The sequence below is a fragment of the Pantherophis guttatus genome, chromosome 1, assembly GCF_059756535.1.
Source record: "Pantherophis guttatus breed Tessera chromosome 1, ASM5975653v1, whole genome shotgun sequence".
NCBI lineage: Eukaryota > Metazoa > Chordata > Lepidosauria > Squamata > Colubridae > Pantherophis > Pantherophis guttatus.
In genome coordinates, this window is record NC_142063.1 from 313,859,132 (window position 1) to 313,873,484 (window position 14,353).

General features: G+C 39.5%; 1 protein-coding gene across 4 annotated transcripts in view; it reads left to right on the forward strand.

Annotated features, from left to right (window-relative positions):
- Window positions 1–13,960, forward strand: part of CCDC85A (coiled-coil domain containing 85A) — a 168,341-nt gene extending 154,381 nt beyond the window's left edge. For 2 of the 4 annotated variants that reach the window (XR_015731569.1, XM_034427331.2), the window contains one exon: window positions 12,384–12,796. Coding sequence is in view for 3 of the 4 variants with exons in the window: in XM_034427331.2 (XP_034283222.1) it covers window positions 12,384–12,473 (90 nt within the window). In the remaining variant the exon portion in view is untranslated. Of the gene's footprint in view, window positions 1–12,383 lie in introns of all 4 variants that reach the window. The other 2 variants (XM_034427332.2, XM_034427335.2) reach the window with 1 other exon arrangement.
- Window positions 13,961–14,353: the final 393 nt, after the last annotated feature.

Consider the following 14,353-nt stretch of genomic DNA (forward strand, 5'->3'; position numbering starts at 1 on the left):
AATTTATGTTGATAAGTGAGAATTTTGTTAAGTGAGTTTTGCTCCATTTTATGACTTTTCTTGCCACATTTGTTAAGTGAATCAATGCAGATGTTAAATTAATAACAAAGTTATTAAGTGAATCTGTGTTCCCCATTAACTTTGCTTGTCAGAAGATCGACCCTGGGACACTGCAACCATCATAAATATGAATCTGTCATCAAGCATCCAAGTGTAAACCACATGACCATCGGGATGCTGCAATGGTCATAAGTATGAAAAATGGTCATAAGTAACTTTTTCCAGTGCTGTTGTAATTTTGAACGGTCACTAAACGAACTGTTGAAAATTGAGGACTACCTGTACTCTTTGGAATGGTAGGATAATCCTGCCACCTTCTCTCATTGCAACAGTCATAACATGCTTGACAAGATTAAAATGGAGTCAGGACAGTAAATTGTGATAACATAGGCATTGCCTAATATACAAGGTCTCTATATTAAACTAGCAACTCTGGACAGATGGATTTATTTATTCATATTTGTTTTGGCATAGGACGTTATTTTTATTTCTTGTTATTTGTTTGTTTCTCTTAGAGACTGCTCTAAGTAGCTTACAAATAACAGCACAAAAAGTCTAAAATAATAGCAAACCAATAGCATATGTAACAACAACAGCTCTTATGTATTACTGTTCACGAGAAACAAAATCTTGGTAACTCCTATGCTTTATGGCTCTTCAAAAATATAATGATGACGTTCTGGCTATTTGGAGTAGGTTGTTTTAGATCACAGGTGTCAAACTCATGGCATCACATTGCTGTCATGTGATGTTTCACGATGTTTTTTCCCTTCGCGAAACGGGGATGGGCGTGGACTGCGTGTGACACATCCGGCCAGTTTGACACCACTGTTCTAGATTGTAGAGAGACCATCAGTGAGAAAGCATGACACAACATTTATGTTTTGTTATTCAAAATATAATGTATTATGTGGAACCAGACACTAAGAACTGGTATATGGTGTAGAGGCTCCATGTGTGCAGTTTCTATGCTACTTCCTTCCCATTTCATAAAGAGAATCATCTCATTGCTAGACCCAAAGCCTTGATGTCATCCCTCATCACATTCGGTTGTCACGGGATAAAGGTGACAGCTGGTTAACAATGGGAAATTATCACACTGGCAAAATCTGATATGGTCTCCTAGAATTGGATCTAGTACTTTTAAACTTGTATACATTTATTTATTTATTTTATTTATTAATGAGATTTATATGCCGCCCTATCTCCAGCCGGACTCAGGGCGGCTCACAACAGTAAAAAAACATCTAATGAAAAAGTTAAAAGAAATTAAATCCAAATCTCATAATTTAACAATTAAAAGTGCAATTAAGACTAACAAGTTAAAAATTAAAACCCCATTAGTCCAGGCCAGCCAAACGAAACAGCCACTGTATATATGGTCTAAAATTATGGCTGAACAGTGTTGTGACCATGTCTGCTGATGATACTAAACTATTGAGAGTGGTAACATCAAAAAGGCATTGTAAATAGCACCAAAAAACTCTCTCTACTAAGTTAGAGCTTCAAAATGGCAAATTCAGTAAAGTATAAACTAGTATAAAAGGATGCATGATGGCAGAACAGAAATCTAAACTTATACATTAATGGGGTATGAATTATCAATGACTGTCAGGCTCACTAGAAGACTTCAGGGAATTTCCTGGACATTAAATCTAGTGTGGTTTGATGTGGTTAGACTCTAAATTTATGCACGGCTTAATGTAGAGAGCCATAGAGATGACCTTGGAAAAGCCATTCAGAAGTCACAGCAGGTACAGAAACATGCATTAAATCCACAGAGGTGAGAAAATATTTTTTAAAAAGACTCATAGTTCCTGGAGTATAAGAGGGAAGGTGAGAAAAATGCAGGATTATAAGGTAGTGTCACTACAGAGTATTTCAGTGAAGTATTTCAATGAAGTATTGTTCTAGGTTTTTTTTCCTGATCTGGTCTACATCATAGGTTTTCTGACACTTAAAGCTCTCTGATAGAAAATGCAGCATGGCTAGATAAGAATCTTTGTTGTGACCCGGAAACAGGCTAGTACAATATTCATATTGGCCTCTGTCAACCTAAAATACATCTTTCTATATCCATTGTAATTTTATCTTGATGCTTTTTTAATCTCACCCTTTACATGGTTTAATTGACATTTTTCCCTTTACCTCTTAGCTTTGTAGGGAGCAACTATTGTTAACTCTATTTTCTGTCCTGAGAAGCTTTGGTTCTCAACAACTCCCATACTAATCAAACAGAAAAGGCATATTGAGTTATGTTCAATGGAAAGGTCCACCCAGAGTGCAGCTGCTGTTAAATAAAAAGGCTAATTCCAAATCTTTACCTCATAGAGTTGAAAGGCCATGTAAATTACTGACTCCAATCTCTTGGACAAGAATACAAATTAAAATTTCCTTAACAGGTGGCTTTCTAGCTTCTACCTTGATCATATCAAGTGAAGGGAGCCCACAACCCTTATGGCTATAGGTTCCACTATCCATTGCTTTTATTATTAGGAAGGTTTTTTCCCTAATATTTAGTAGAATGTGCCTTTCTTCATTTTAAGAGCATTATTTTGTGCCTTGCACTCTGGAACCACTGAGAATAGGTTATAGTGTGACATCTTTTCAGAGTTCGATGACTTATTCTGTTTATTAGTCCTCTGAGAGTTAACAAGAAATCTAAACAAGCCAGATTCCTTCCACTAGAATCTGTGGCACTTAGTTTTAGTCCTGTAATCAATCTTATTGCATTTTTCTGAACCTGTTCTAGTTTCTCTGAATCCCTCTTAAGATAGCCACAATTGGATGCAGTAATTATTTTGCATAAATTGGGGACAAAAAGACTTATGTTGATGCAGCCTAAAGTTACCTTTTGTCTTTGTCCATCCACATCAAAAGATCTTTCTCATAAGCTATACAGCAAGAGATTTATAAACAAACCCTTAGCCCACAGAATTTATAGAATGATAGGACTGGAAGGTCTTTGGAGATCTTCTAATCCATTCCCCAGCCCAAGGCCTTATACTTTCCCAGACAAATGATTGTCTAATCTTTTCTTGAAAATCTCTAGCAATGGAACACACACAACTCAGAGAGACAAGCTATTCCATTGATTAATCATTTTCACTGTCAGGAAATTCCTCCATATTTCCAGGTTGAATCTCCCTCTGACAAGCTTCTACCCATTGCTTTTGTCCTGTCTTAAGGTGCTATGGAGAGTAAATCAACACCCTCTTCCCTGTGACAGTCCTTCAGGTATTGTAAGACTCCTATCATGTCTCCTCTGAGTCTTCTCTTCATTAGATTAAAGATACCTAGTTCCCATAGATGTTCATCATGTGATTTAGCCTTAGACCCCTTATCTTTGTTGCTCTTTTCTGCACTCTTTCTAGGTCCCCAGCATATTTTTTTGTATTGTGCTGATCAGAATTTGATGCAATACTCCAAATGTGGCCTCGCTAGTGCAGTATAGAATTGTATTAACACTTCCTATGATCTTGATGGTATCCCTCTGTTGGTGCAGCCTAGAACTGTGTTTGCTTTTTTGGCAGCTGCAGCACTACTGGCTCTTATGTAAATGATGGTCTAATAGGACATCTAGATCCCCTGTTGAGCCAGGTAACCCTCTATACCTATGAATTTGGGTTTTCCTGCCTAAGTCCTGGACCTTACTTTTCTTGCCACTGAACTGCATCTTGCTGAATATGCGCAAGTCTATGAAGATCCTTCTGAATCTGGGACTTCTGGCTGATGTCGTGGCGAGATTGGAAGTGAGGAGCAGGTCTCCATGCTCCCGTGTCAAGTTTTACCTGTTGGAGGGCTCTGAAAGGAACTAAAGCCACTCTGTAGGGATGGTGAAGAAAACAGGGGCACCCTGCAGGTCACGGAGAACTATTTACTTTATGATTACTGGAGAGTCTATTGTGAGAATAAAGAAGACTCTTAAGTAAAGTAAAGTGACTTTTGATTTGTGGAAAGCTGCCTGGACTATTTAAATGGAACTGATTAATAATCCTGAGATGTAAAGAACTATGATTATTGAACTTTCTGAGTTCAATGGAATCAGATAACCTGGAAGATACTTTTGAAAGGGAGATAGGGGTGTGAGTGGACACTCTGGAGAGCTGGCAGCTTAGGAGGATAGAGATGGGAGAAATATTCAGACTGAATGGTGAAGACACAGATGCTGATAGAGATAAAGATCCAAGAGAGGAGTATGGGAGGCAAGCTAAAAAACAAATAAGAATTGAAGTATTAAAACAGACAAGAGATGATGGATAGAAAGGATTCTTTTCCTTTCTTTTTTCCCCTAATATAATGATAGCCTGATTAAAAACCAGAATAGAGGTAGAAATAAGAAATATTATTTCTTATTCTTAGAAATAATATAAATAGTTAGATGGAAAGATTGGAGTTGAAAGATGATATTATTAGGTATGATTAAATAATAGGATGATTGGTACTAGAATGGCATACTGAGACTTTGAATAAACAAATAATGAAGGACTATGTCTTGATATAAACATGTATTAACACTAGGATTAGCAATGGTGGCCTGACTAGAAGCTAGAATAGAGGTAGAAATAAGAAATAGGGGGAATATTAGCAGATATAATTTTTATATAATAGTATATAAGTAATAACCAGATGGAAAAATTAGAAGTTGAAAGATCGTATTATTTTGTATGCTTAATAATATCATTGGCATTAAAATGGAACATTAATATATTGAATAACTACTCTAAAACAAACATGTATATTAATACTAGGATTATATAAGTTTGATTAATGTAAGAAAATATTGTTGTTATTATTATTACTGCTATTTGTATCAAAATGAATTATACCCAGAGGCCACACTGCTGATGTATTGATATTGATGTATATTTAAAAAGAAAAATCTAATAAAACTTTTTTAAAAAGATCCTTCTGAATCTGGAGTCTATCTTCCAAAGTATTGGTAATTGCCCCCAGGTTGGTGTCATCTGCAAATTTGATGAGTTCCCCTTCTTTCCCTTCATCTATTTATTTATTTATTTATTTGTTTGTTTAAATTTCTATACCGCCCTTCTCCAATATAGGACTCAGGGTGGTGAACAGCCAAAGTAAAAACAAGACATACAAAATCTAAAAACTGTTTAAAATAATTAAATATTCTGGCTATAATTAAAAAAAAAATTCCAATTTAAAATCAGTTTAAAATTTAACTCAAGCCAGCCCAGCTAGCTGAAATAAATGGGTTTTCAGGGCCCGACGAAAAATCCGGAGGTCTGTTATTGTACGTATCTCTGGGGGGAGGTTGTTCCAGAGGGTGGGCGCCGCCACAGAGAAGGCTCTCCCCCTGGGGGTCGCCAGCCAACATTGTCTGGCGGACGGCACCCTGAGAAGGCCCACTCTGTGAGCGTACTGGCCGGTGGGAGGCTATTGGTGGCAGAAGGCGGTCTCGTAAATACCCCGGCCCTGAGCCATGGAGCGCTTTAAAGGTGGTCACCAACACCTTGAAGCGCACCCGGAAGACCACCGGGAGCCAGTGCAGCTCGCGCAGGAGAGGTGTCACATGGGAGCGCCTCGTCGCCCCCATAATCCCCTGCGCGGCCGCGTTCTGGACCAGCTGGAGCCTCCGGGTGCACCCCAGGGGGAGCCCCATGTAGAGAGCGTTGCAGTAGTCCAGGTGGGAAGTGACGAGTGCCTGAGTGACTGTGCGTAGGGAGTCCCGATCTAGAAAGGGGCGCAACTGGCGTATCAGGCGAACCTGATAAAAAGCCCCCCTGGCCACGGCCGTCAAATGATCTTCTAAAGACAGCCGTGCGTCCAGGAGGATGCCCTAGTTACGAGCCCTCTCCGTGGGGGCGAGTGATTCACCCCCAATAGCCAGCGATGGCATCAGCTGGCTATATCGGGACGCCGGAAGCCACAGCCACTCGGTCTTGGAGGGGTTGAGTCGGAGCCTGTTTCTCCCCATCCAGGCCCGCACGGCCTCCAGGCACTGGGACATCACTTCAAGGGCATCATTGGGGTGGCCTGGGGTGGAGATGTACAGCTGGGTGTCATCAGCGTACTGGTGGAACTCCACCCCGAAGCCACGGATGATCTCACCCAGCGGCTTTACATAAATGTTGAACAGAAGGGGCGAGAGGACCGACCCTTGTGGCACCCCACAAGCCAGGTGCCTCGGGGTCGACCACTGCCCCCCTGTCAACACAGATTGCGACCGGTCAGAGAGGTAGGAGGTGAACCACCGCAGAACGGTGCCTCCCACCCCCAACCTCGCCAACCGGTGCAACATGATACCATGGTCGATGGTATCAAAAGCCGCTGAGAGGTCTAACAGGACCAGGATAGAGGAGCAACCCCTATCCCGGGCCCTCCAGAGATCATCCACCAATGCGACCAATGCCGTTTCCGTGCTGTGCCCAGGCCGGAAGCCGGACTGGAGCGGGTCTAGATAGACAGCTTCATCCAGGTACCGGGGAAGCTGTTGTGCCACCACACTCTCAACAACCTTCGCAACGAAGCGAAGGTTGGAGACTGGACGATAGTTAGCCAAAACAGCCGGATCCAGAGAGGGCTACTTGAGGAGGGGCCTCACAACCGCTTCTTTCAAAGCGGCCGGCAGGACCCCCTCACTCAAAGAAGCATTAACAATCTTCTGGAGCCAGCCTCGTGTCACCTCCCGGGAAGCCAGTATCAACCAGGAGGGACACGGGTCCAATAAACATGTGGTCGCGTTCAGCCGTCCCAGGACCCTGTCCATGTCCTCGGGAGCCACAGGATCGAACTCCCCCCAGATAACACTCTCAAGACCTGCCTCAGTCATCCCGTCCGGACATACCCAGTCAGAGGCCAGCCCTTCCCGAATCTGAGCGATTTTGTCATACAGATACTGCACAAAATCCTCAGCTCGGCCCTGCAAGGGGTCATCCCGCACTTCCAGATGGAGGAGGGAGCGGGTCACCCTAAACAGGGCGGCCGGGCGATTATCTGATGATGCGATAAGAGCGGCAAAATAGCTAGTTTTCGCCGCTTTTATCACCACTAGGTAGGTCTTAATATGAGACCTCACCAGTGTTCGGTCAGATTTGGAGCGGCTGGTCCTCCAACTACTCTCCAGGCGTCTTTTCCGGCGCTTCATCTCCCTAAGCTCCTCGGAGAACCAAGGAGCTAGGTGCGTTCGGTGCCGGGTCAGAGGCCGCAAAGGCACGACTCGGTCCAAGGCCCCAGCAGCCGCACTATCCCAGGCGGCCACCGGGTCTTCAGCCGAGTCATGAGCCAGAATCTCAGGAAATGGCCCAAGCTCCATCTGGAACCTATCAGGGTCCATCAGGCGCCTAGACCATTTATGAAGATGTTAAAGAGCCCCAGTTCAAGCACGCTTCCCTCTATGTAGATGTAGCTCTTTATTGTGAATGTTCAAGTAGAAATTAGAGAGCCATTTGCCTGGGATGTTTTCATTTGGATTTTTTTTTGCACTGCACTCAGCCTAAGCCACTTTTTCCAACTGTGATTCTATTCTATGATTTGCTGTTCTCCAGTTGTCTGGCATTTTACCAATTCTGCAGAATTTTGGAACAATTCCCCTTAAAAATTATTTTCTGTTTGCTTGATTTAGAAAGATTAACTTGGTTGGTTTGGGGAAGAATAATTACAGATCTGGAAGAAGTCCTTACATGTCAATAAACGGTTCCAAATTCAAAATTACTGTATAAAGTGTGTTGCTATAAATGTGGGGTAAAAAAATCAGATTAAGATTTCTAATTATGTAATTGTACTATCTCAGTGAAACCTAAAGAAATATGTATTTTTTTTTTAAAAAAAATTAAATAGTAGCTTTTTTTTTGGTATTCTACTTTTCTGTAAGACTCCCTAGATAGTGGGAACTTGTCTGAAGCTTCCCAGTATGTTACAGAGCACAGCTTGAACAGAACTTTTATTATAACATCAGAACTGAAGCCTTTTTGCAACTATTTATTATCTCTGGCAGTAAGACTGATGCTCCATTTCTTGGATTTAATTCCGGTACCTTTTCCTAACATGTTTTCCTCATTATAAGGAAAAGCTCATGTTTCTAAGAAATCAGTATTAAATGAAAATGGTATGTTTAAATTTTGTGTATTCTTATCCCAGAAGACTTTAATTTCTAATATAGCTTCAATCTTTGGTCTTTGGATAGAATTAAATATAATTTATTGGAAAAACATCTATTCTTTTAGATATATTAATTGGATATAATTCCTAAAACAATGTAGGTAATGTGTATTTAAAACCAACACTTTGATTTGAAAGTGAAGTCCTTCATTCTTTTAGAGGTTTTCAGTGGCTAATCATATTATATCAATATATGGGACAGTAGTGGGTTTCAATTTAGTTTGCTACCAGTTCGTTCGTGCGTGCACGCTCATGCGTGCGCGCAATGCTTCTGCGCATATGCAGAAGTGTCTGGGTAGGTAGGCGGAGCCTCCCACCACCGCCACTACCCGTTCATCCAATCTGGGACTAACCGGTAGCAACCCACCACTGATATGGTAATATATTTGTTTTAGGACATTCCTATTTAGAATAGGCACATTCAAAGTATAATGATTAAAAAGACTGAATGAGAAGATAGAATTGCCAATCATTTGATACCACTTCTTTGCTCCTTCCTTTTCCATTACATAAAGAAATGGAAACAAAACTGAAGTTGCAGATTTGATTTCTGATCTTCCAGAATGTCAAAACACTTCATGAAAACATAATATGATTTAGGCAGGGCTGTCCCTCAGAATGTGTTTTTTAAAAAGTTAAGATGGTAGCCATGTTGATGCAATGAAAGCTTTGCCTGTTTTTTATACATATGTTTTTTTTATGTATGAGCGATATATATATATAAATAGGCAGAGCTTCAATTACACCATTGTGGTCATGATCTTGGTTATTTTTACTGCACTCTGGGGACACCCCTTTGGATCATTTGCTAAATTTCTCACTTTCTATCATACGGGCAGCAATCCAGTCTGAAGCAATTTACAGTAGTAGTTTGAATTAGGCAAAACTCAGCATATTCCCTGGCCACTGAATTGTCAAGCTTTTGATTTAGGAGAGGGATAAATTACTTATTAATAATGCTGATGCTAACTTATGGCATTTTATTTATCTGTTAAGCCAAGAGATAGATACAAAGAAATAAAAATTCAACACAATTTTTTGGGGGTGTGTGTATCTGTGCCTTTGAGTCAAGAGTTGACTCCTGGTGACTGTCTGGAGAGGTCCCTACAATTTTCTCAGCAAGGATTAGTGGAAGTGGTTTGGCCTTCCCTCGTTCTTTCTATGGCTGACAGAGAGTGACTGACCCAAAGCCACCCAGTTGGTTTTGTGCCAAAGATCTCATGGTCTCCCAGTTTCTAGCCTGGTGCCTTAACCACTATACCAAACTGGCCCTCTCAGCGCAAATATGCATCAGTAAAGTATTTTTTTTCTTAAAAGTAATTTTTTTAAAAAATAGTAAGCTAAAGAAGTCAAGGCATGAAGTAAGAAAAAGGAAAAAGCAGTCTAGTTTAGATACTGACCTCCACCTTCCATCATGGCTTTGACGAGTTATGACTTTCACATAGTGTTTATGTATCAAATCACGTGCAGCATTCCCTGCTAATTATAAGGACAGCACTGGCCATTTTTGCTATATTTTAATGATGCAATCAAGAAGAAAAGTCAATGCCCATTTTTACCCTGTGAATACCCCAGGATCTCTAGAAATTAGGTTGCAAAACGATATTCATTTGTCATTGTTCCCACCAGTTAGGTCCGTCCAATGTATTTATACACACATAAAGTTGTGTGTTGGTCATATCCTATGAATGTGATCATACGCTAATGAACTTCTCTGGCATGATAACATCTCTGGGGTGGTTCCAGAGATAAATAGTTGCAGTTAGTTTATATTAAAATCTGCAAGTCAAGTTAATAATTTGAATTAATTCACACTGAATTTAATGGCACATAAAAACAAGTTCACTGGTTTGGAATCAACCTTTTATATGTAAATTGCATTTATATAGTAATTATGTACTGCATAGCATTCATCTTAAAATAACAATATCATTTTCAGAGCACTAAAAAGGCTTTAGGATTTAATAGAGTCATTGCTGTTCACATAGATAGTGTAAAGTTCACAAGACAACTGACTGCCCTTTAATCTGCATATTCAGTTGTGCAGTCTGTCCTTTCTCATCAGCTGGAGGTTACTTTCTTGCTATATCAGCATTATCTTCCAGCACTGTCTTTTGGGAAAACATTTTCTGTTCCTCATTAAGCTGAAAACAATTTGTTATGAAATGCATCATGGATGGTACAAAATGGTAATATTCATAAGCCACTCAGGTATTGGTATGTACAAAACAGAATAAAGCTTATTGATGTCTTTCTTAAATAATTAGAATAAAAGTAATTAAAATCAATAGAAAATACATATTTATTTATTAATTTAATATCTTTAGATTTGCTTTTCTGCTACAAAATGATGGCCAAGATGGCTAGCAATAATGAAATTATAATAGCAATAGCACTTACATATATACCATTTCGCAGTGCTTTGCAGCCCTCTCTAAGCAGTTTACAGAGTCAGCATATTGCCCCCAACAATCTGGGTCCTCATTTTACCCACCTCGGAAGGATGGAAGGCTGAGTCAACCTTGAGGCACTGAGACTCGAACTGCCAAATTGCAGTCAGCCGGCAATCAGCAGAAGTAGCCTGCAGTACTGCACTCTAACCACTGTGCCATGTTGGCTCTTTCTTTAGTTATTATAACTTTGTATTCTTTAAAACACAAAAGCAACCATTTTAAAAACCAGTAAAACAGACATATTAGTGGTTAATGTTTATTTCAAGTGAAAAGTTGGTATGAATAAAACATTTTTTTCTGGTAGAAAAATAATATTTTTTTTGTTTGCTTTGGCTATTTTTTTTATTTATAGAAAAGGAAGAACAATCAAGCATCTTTTAGTTGGAAGAACAATTCTGTATCTTCCAATTGATAAACAAAAAGCAGAAATCTGACTTCATAATTCTGCTGTTTTACGGGTCATATGACAATCCTCTTGAATCATTTGCATTGTTTATCAGGTTTAGAGGTTAAAATCTACGTTAAAAAAAATATCCCTGGATCACGGGTGAAATCTACTTACCTTCCCCACCGGTTCAGAAGTGCAAGTGCCACATGTGCAGAGGGTAAAAAACAGCTTACTTCCTGGTTAAAACCAGGAAGTAACAACAACCAGGCGGGTGGGTGGAGCCTTGCGCCGCCATCAATACCGGTTCTCTGAACCACCCGCCACCATCGCTACCGGTTCAGCCGAACCAGTCCAAACTGGTAGCATTTCACCCCTGTCCTGGATGTGTAATTTATTAATTTAATTTTACTTATTTCAACAATTTATGTGGATGCCCATGTTACTGTTTCCACTTTGGGTGTCTGACAGTAAATTAAACCAGAAAGTAGCTAATTAGCTCTAAATAAACAAGAACTTGCAACAACTATCAAAATATCAGTCAGTATATAAAGGTCCAAGTAAGTCCTTTCCTCCTGCAGTTGAGCCCCAGATAAACAAACTAATACTCTGGTCCAAATGCCCGTGTGAATAATCAGCCTTTCGGTGCCTTATAAAAGGCCAATAAACTTCATTCTGATCTCCCATGGGTACAGCTCTAAAGGATAAACACTGCAACAGAAAAAAATAAAATGACTCTTATTTCATTATTTAAAGGATACATTTCCAAAGAGGAGTTAGTTTGTACACTGAGAGTGATTACAAAGAGTTATATTATCTCTTACAAGAGACATAGGATGACTTTAAATTGTGAAGTTGCAAGCTCAGGTATTTAAAAGGCACCAGGCTAGAAAAGACACACATGAAGCTATGTCACATGATAGCAATCTGCATAAATTATAACTAATAAAAATAGAAAAAGAATAGAATAGAATAGAATAGAATAGAATAGAATAGAATAGAATAGAATAGAATAGAATAGAATAGAATAGAAATTTCTAAGGATATGTAGTATCCCAACTAAAGCATACAGTAGAACAGGGCTGTCAAACTCCCAGCCCGTGGGCCGGCTGCATCACGCGATGGCCACGCCCACACCCACTTTAGCGAAGAGGAAAAGGTCCCAATACGTCACGTGATGCCGCCATGATGGCGTGAGTTTGACACCCCTGCAGTAGATGCTAGCCTTTAGTTCTATAACTTGTTCTTTCTATTTTTATGACACTAGGTAATACTGTCTGCCTAATAAACCCTTTTGTACCTAATCTCTGTTTTCTAAAATAAGTAATTTAACATGCCTTTCCCATTTACTTTTTCAGGTTGTGTGGAGGAAACTTGGAGATGCTGCAGGCTCGTGTCCTGGAATTAGACAGCACTTGTCTGGAAGCCAGTACAAAGGGCCAATGTGAATGACTGTCAAAACAAGGAAGGATTCCAAGTATCAGTGGACGTCACAGCAACCCTTTTAATAATAATGAGACAATGCCAAACACTTTCTAGGCCACTACTGGAAAATAGAAGAGTCTTTTCTTCATAGACTTTTGTGTGAAGTATCCAGATCTGCAACTAATATACTTCATTCTGCTTTTGCCACAAGCATTTTCAATACACACACAAACACACACACGGATATAGCTAACAATCATCAAGGTTGTTCGCATTAATTCAGATGGAAAACTCTCAGAGAAAGTGCTTTTATAAAAAAAAAGGAAAAGAAAAGAAAAGAAAGAAATCAAGAGATTCCAATGAACTATGCTCTTGGTCTTCACAGTTTGAAAAAAAAAGTAGTCTTATATTTAATTGTATTAAATATTGAATAATGGTGAATAGCAAATCTGCGGCTGAAACCATTTTCTTTCCAGATGTTAGGATTAGTGCTAAATACCCCAAACCTTCAAGTCTTGCAAGAGCCAATACTGTAGCAAAAGAAAAACTATATATATAAGCACTAAAATTGTGATGCCTCATTGCTCTAAAAACATAGACCAAGAATCACTTTATTCTTATCCACTTTGGTGATTGCATTCTAAAGACCTGGTCTTTCTCTTATTAAAAGAAATATTCCCTCTGTAGCAAAGTGCAGCCAAGTCCTGAGGCACTCTTAGTAATCGGGCATCAAAAGCCTGTGCTGCTCTTTCAGGGTTGAAATAGATCCTTGAGCCACACTGAAGACAGGGTACCTGTAGTAATGCTCTGGAGACATGGTGCCTGGTAGCTGCAATTGTATCCATGGCTAAATCTTGATTGGAGATCTGCACATATACATCAAGGAGAATGCCGGAAGGGAGGGACTGTTTCCAGAGCTGTGGAGTGAACACTGCATCTATTTTCATTCTTTTTTAATAGATAGGGGATTGCTGATATCTAAAGAGAAAAAAGCTCAGATATCAGACTTGTGTGCTTTTAATTTTAATGCACACATAAACCCACACAGAAAAACTTGAAAAGGGGAAAGTTGTGCTCTTGGAACATGGAGCTGCACGCTGTTTCTAATCAATTTGAATTAGAGACTGATGGAAATGGGATATTCATGATTGGCAGACAAGAATAGATGGATGTGCTGTGAAAATGGCAAACAAGACTAAGAAGCAATTCACCAAGAAAACTTGAATGCTAATGATAGGAGTAGCTGTGGGGGTGACAGTTATAGATTGAGAGATAAAGCAGAAAATATAGACACTAGCACCAGAATGAAGGATACCCACTTCCAGAGAAATCACAAATAATTGGGAAAATGTTATGGATATAGGCTTCTCATCTCTCAGTTATAAATTCAAAATTAGGTTGAAAGTGAAGACTCTTCGAATGAGGCTTCAGCTTAAATTGTGACTACACTAAAGAGAATAACAAACACAAGTCATTTAAGGAAAGGAAATCATTAAAAGTTACTCCAAAAGTTTAAAAGATGGCCATATCATTGATTTATGACTTTCAGTAACATTTTCTCAAATATCACAAATGTCCTTCCTTGGCCACTACTTTTAGGCTAAAAACCAACAGTTTATATAACTGACACAATTTCTGCAGGGTATCAAAAATAAATGAGTTATGTGTATCATGAATTGAACAGGACTTTACACAAAGCAAACTATCTGTTGGTAATACTTTCACTTTGGATGTACAATGTTTTGTGTATTTTTCAGAGCAGATGAAACAATAAGGTGAATTAGAAAGAGGAAAGGAGGTTTTGCTCCTGGGAAAGTGGATCAGAGAATAGTGTGAAATTGGGTAATGCTAAGAAAATATTTCAGGGAGCTCCTGGGTGTAAAACCTGGGCTAATCTTAGAGA